The following is a 4,865-nucleotide window of genomic DNA, read 5'->3' on the forward strand; positions in this document are numbered from 1 at the left end:
CATAAAATAGTTATTGAGGGTTGGGTTGATTCAGATGGAGCACTACTGAAGGCCTAGGTGTGAAATGCACGGCCCACCACTGGGACAAATATATTCTACCCTAAGTACATATGTCAAAATGGCAGGTGAAACACTAAAATACAGACAACACGCCCACCCATGCTTGCTAAACCCCTTAAAGCAGTAAATTTAAACAAAAAAATGTAAGGAAAGTAGCAAATATTATATAATAACTGTGACTCCCAGGTTTTCTATCAGGATACAAGCAAAAACAACCTAGCCAGGGGCGACGGCCGCCCTGCTGCTCCCGCTACAATCTCTTGCGTTTGGTGGAAATGTTATCTGTGGCCACTCTGTGATTACACCGATCTGGCCACAGAATCTAACAATAACATCAGTATTACTTTCCCCTTCATTTTACACCAGTTAGCAGTTAGCTGAATAGCTAGCATCAGGTTTTATTCAGAACTTACCACAAACTGCAAACATTTTTTATTTATTTTTAATAACCTCATAATTTTTATGCCAGAACTTAATGAAACAGGATCACCAATGGGAGACCTTTCTGTGTTTGCATCTTCTCCCTGTGCATGGATGGGCTTCCTCCCTGGACTCCGGCTTCCTCCCAGCATCCAAAAACAGGCTTCACAGGTTAATTGGTTACTCTAAATAGTCACTAGGTGTGAATGGGTGTGTGATTGAGACCCTGCGACAGACTGGCGACCTGCCCAGGGTGTTTCCTGCCTTTGCTCCTCAGTACCCAGGTTTGGCTTTCGCACCCCCGTGACCCCGAAAGGGACACAACATTAAAGAAAATGAATGAATGAATCATTAATGTGACCTGGGGTGGGGAGTGTCAGGTTTCCTACCCCAAATGTTTCACTTCTTCAAGCCCTGTCAATATCATACCTACACAAGCAACTTTGATTGGTGGGTTTGTCAGCACTGTAAAAGTGCCATACATACAAAACTCGCAGGCCTCACTAACATTAAGTTTTCATATTAAAGTAGGGGCCACAATATTGTCTTGGGGGTCTGCAATTGGCCTGCTGGCCGCAAATTTGATCTAAAAGATTCTCTAACGAGGGGTCCCCAAACTAATATCTCAGAGGGTTGTATCAATGTGTCATTGGTCTGTTGGCCAAATGCAATAGATTTAGCATATAATAAAATAAAAGCAAAAAGTTTAAATACAATATCCAAGTTTCTTTTGCTTTTATTCTTTATTTATAAATATAACAAGCATAAAAACAAAATATAATAGAGTATAGAACTTTTTTTTTTTACATTTCAGATTGTGGCAATAAAAGGTCATATCTCAGCACGGCGTATAATGTTCAGATACAACCAACAAATACACCATAACACAGAAGCACAACTCATTCGAAGACGCAATACATGAGGTTTGATGGGTGGGATGGGCAGGGGGGAGGGGACACCTTTGCATCAATCCGTTTGCTGCTACCAGAGCACGCATCCAGACTACGCTTCACTGGGAGAGAGATTACAGGAATGCCGAGGTCAAGAAGGGATGAGCAGCAGTCGTCGTCTCCACACACAGCTGCCTTTCACACTCTGTAGAAGCAAACTTGTTTAGATAGAGCCAAGGGAACCAAGGGCAGCGCCATCGGCTGGGGGGGATCTGATCAGATGATTTGTTTCAGGCGCCAACAGTTGTTTTTGTACTGCTAGCTGAGTCCTTCACTGGTCTGACTGTCTTTGAGGCGAATTTCAAAATAGGCCGGAATGTGGGAAATTTAGACCACTCTCCCTTCTGTGCGGGCAGAAAGTTGCTCCAACTTGACATCCATCTTCAGCACAAGTTCAAGGGTCGCAAGCACTCTGCTCAGATGGGCAAGTGTGGCAGACTGCTTCTGATCCACCTGTGAAAGTCCAAGAGTCAAAACTTCCCGAAATAACTTCCCAAAGAGATCAGACAGCTCGCTTCTCACGACCATCACCTCAGAGACCGCCTGATAGTTGAGATATCCTCCGATTCCAATTGCGAGGAATCCAAAGATCAGGAACACGAACAGATACACATTCTCAACATCTTCTACAGACAGCTGGGCCAGAAACATCAGCCTCCACTTGCCCCATGAATCGTTGGTGAATCCAGCCGCATGGGTTCCGTCTGGGCAGGAGGGGTTCGCTTTCCCATTCCTTAGCGTGGAATTAATCTTGTCGATCGCATTAAAAGACCAGTGGATCAGATCCATTTTCATGGATTCAAAAAGCAGAAGAGTAGTCGAGAGCAAAAAAACAGCAGCTCACAGGGAAGACAAACAGAAGCCTTGGGAACAACATGGGAGGGGAGGAGAGAGAAAAGTGCGTCTGTCCTTGGCAAGAGACAAGGCTGGAATTATCAGCCTAAGCAAAGATGCTAAAACTTTCCTTTCTCCGGCCACTTCCTTCAGCTCCTCTGGGGGGACCCTGAGGCTTTCCCAGGTCCAGTGAAGAGACGTAGTCTCACTGACGTGTCCTGGAACACCTCCCCATGAAGGAGTCCATGAGGCATCCGGATCAGATGCCTGAACCACCTCAACTGGATCCATAGATTATTGAGGAATAATATAGATTAGTCATTTGTCAAGTAGAAAGCAAATGAGATATGTCAAATAATGATGTTCTTTGCTCCAGGGTTGGCCAACGTTCAACCCCAGGTGCAGGCCCTACTGTGGGCACCCCTTGGCTAAAGCATATGTATGTTGTTCCCTCTGTTTGAAGTGTTTTTTTTCTAAAGACCTTCTTTGGAGAAAGTTTTTCTTTTCTATTCAATAAAGCAGAGTAAGAGACCATTAACTTTAAGTTATTAAACAGTTGAATTGCTGAACTAAATCATCAAACTTAAAATAATAACGTAATCTCTAGATTTTAAACTAAAAGTTCCTCATCTTTATTTACTTCCCTGCTTTGAGCTTTTCTTGATAAAATCTTGACATAGTTTGTGTCTGTAAACATGTGATCATATTTCCTACAAAGGGAGAGTGTGTGACTTCAGATGGACCAATCAGATGCAGTCTCTCGTCCTTAAAGTAGACTAAGAGTCAGGTTTTTTGTCATTCTGCACCAGAATCCAAACATGGTGACACCTGCTCGAGTGATCTTCCTTCTGACATGTTTGCTTTCAAGGAACAATGGTGAGTCATGATATTTCATATTTAAGGACATGGAATTTATTCATTTATATTAAAACTGAAAAAAAAAATAACAGAAAAAAACATTTTTGTTTTTTACTTTTTAGAATGTATTTCAGCATTGAACCCTCCTATGGAATCCTCTTCATCTGATCTTCGAGAAAGTGTTTTTATCTCAGCTCACATCGGAGGAACTGTAACTTTACCATGTTTCTATGAAGGAAATTATCTGCAATATGTTTTATGGTACAAATATATTCTGGGACAAAAACCAAAACTTGTGTCCTACCATAGTAAATATTCAAAATTACCCTTCTCCAGTGAATACATGAATGATCCACGCTTCACATTAAAACCATCAGACAAAAGTGTTAATTTGACAATTTCATATCTGAAACTATCAGACTCAGCAAATTACTTCTGTATTTCAGATCATCAAACATATATTTTTTTCAAAGCAGCTATTACAGTTGATGTTAAAGGATCAGGTTTAACCATCCAGACTTCAGTAGATCAGTCGTCCTCTGAGAACATCCATCCTGGAGACTCTGTGACTCTGAACTGTACAGTACACACTGGGAGCTGTGATGGAGAACACAGAGTTTACTGGTTCAAAGACTCTGAAGACTCTCATCCAGGACTCATTTACACTCATGGAGGCAGGAAGGATCAGTGTGAGAGAAAGAAGAACACACAAACACACAGTTGTGTCTACAATCTCCACATGAAGAATCTGAATGAGTCTCATGCTGGGATCTACTACTGTGCTGTTGCCTCATGTGGACACATTCTGTTTGGAAATGGGACCAAACTGAACCTCACAGGTGAGTTTTATCTTTAAAGAATCAAGTTTGTGGATGAAATAATATTCAGATGAATTTAAAATTAAATCTGTTTTTTTTTTAACTTAAAGTTGATTCCGTTCTTTCTTGCTGACTCTGCAGCTCCTCTGAACTCTGTGATTCTTCACACTTTGGTTGGATTATTGACCATCATGAGCGTCCTCGTTGTTTTTCTGCTTTTTCTTCTGTGGAAGATCAACAAGAGAAACAACTGCACCTCCACAGGTACATAAACTTATTTCACTGTCCTACATGTGTGTTCTTGAAGTAAAACTTTTCTGTGTTTAATAACCAGAAGAAAGATCACCTGCTGCACCCTTAAGAAGCTCAGAGGTGAGACTCTCTTCAGTTATCATGTTCATCTTTGATCCACATAAAGTTCATGCTGTGCTTGTTTTCTGTCAATTTGGTTTCAGGCTGAGAACAAAGACACAGAAAGTCTCCATTACGCTGCTATAAAAGTCAAGGGGTCCAAGAGATCAAGAAGACAGAAGAACGACTCCAACTCAGACTGTCTTTATGCCGGTGTGAGACCATAGATTTAAACTTTGAAGTCACTGATTTGATTTTTATTGACCTTTCCCCTATATAAAATAACAAAAAATGAATTTTTCTAATATTGTCTGTGGTAAAAATGAAACACTGGATTTTATTTCAGGGGATTTTGTTTAGTAAATTTGATGTATTTAATTTTTTGTTTGTTTGTCATGAATTAGAAGCTATTTGCCCTTAATTTAGACAGTATTTGATTTTTCACATTAAACAGAAATCATTCAACATTAAATTATTTAGAAGGCAATGCTTTCGAGAACTAGTCCTCTCCTTAACTCCATCAGTGGGTGTGCCTGGTCGGGCCTTGTTTACATCACTCCTTGGGGCCTCTGTT

General features: G+C 40.8%; 1 protein-coding gene across 1 annotated transcript; it reads left to right on the top strand.

The window, feature by feature from the left end:
* The first annotated feature begins 3,082 nt into the window (after positions 1-3,082).
* LOC112139517 (immunoglobulin kappa light chain) lies at positions 3,083-4,831 on the top strand. Its single transcript, XM_024262335.2, has 5 exons — positions 3,083-3,140; positions 3,245-3,961; positions 4,082-4,204; positions 4,275-4,312; positions 4,396-4,831. The coding sequence occupies exons 1-5, from the start codon at positions 3,083-3,085 to the stop codon at positions 4,516-4,518; spliced, it is 1,059 nt and encodes a 352-aa protein (XP_024118103.2). The 3' UTR covers positions 4,519-4,831.
* Positions 4,832-4,865: the final 34 nt, after the last annotated feature.

Source organism: Oryzias melastigma, unplaced genomic scaffold, assembly GCF_002922805.2.
Source record: "Oryzias melastigma strain HK-1 unplaced genomic scaffold, ASM292280v2 sc00231, whole genome shotgun sequence".
NCBI lineage: Eukaryota > Metazoa > Chordata > Actinopteri > Beloniformes > Adrianichthyidae > Oryzias > Oryzias melastigma.

What these genes read in the sequence shown, in the direction of transcription:
- LOC112139517 (XM_024262335.2), top strand. Translation starts at nt 3,083, where the DNA reads ATGGTGACACCTGCTCGAGTGATCTTCCTTCTGACATGTTTGCTTTCA. An exon ending in AAACAACTGCACCTCCACAG is followed by an intron (nt 4,205 to 4,274) that starts GTACATAAACTT and finishes TTTAATAACCAG; the next exon opens with AAGAAAGATCACCTGCTGCA. An exon ending in CACCCTTAAGAAGCTCAGAG is followed by an intron (nt 4,313 to 4,395) that starts GTGAGACTCTCT and finishes ATTTGGTTTCAG; the next exon opens with GCTGAGAACAAAGACACAGA.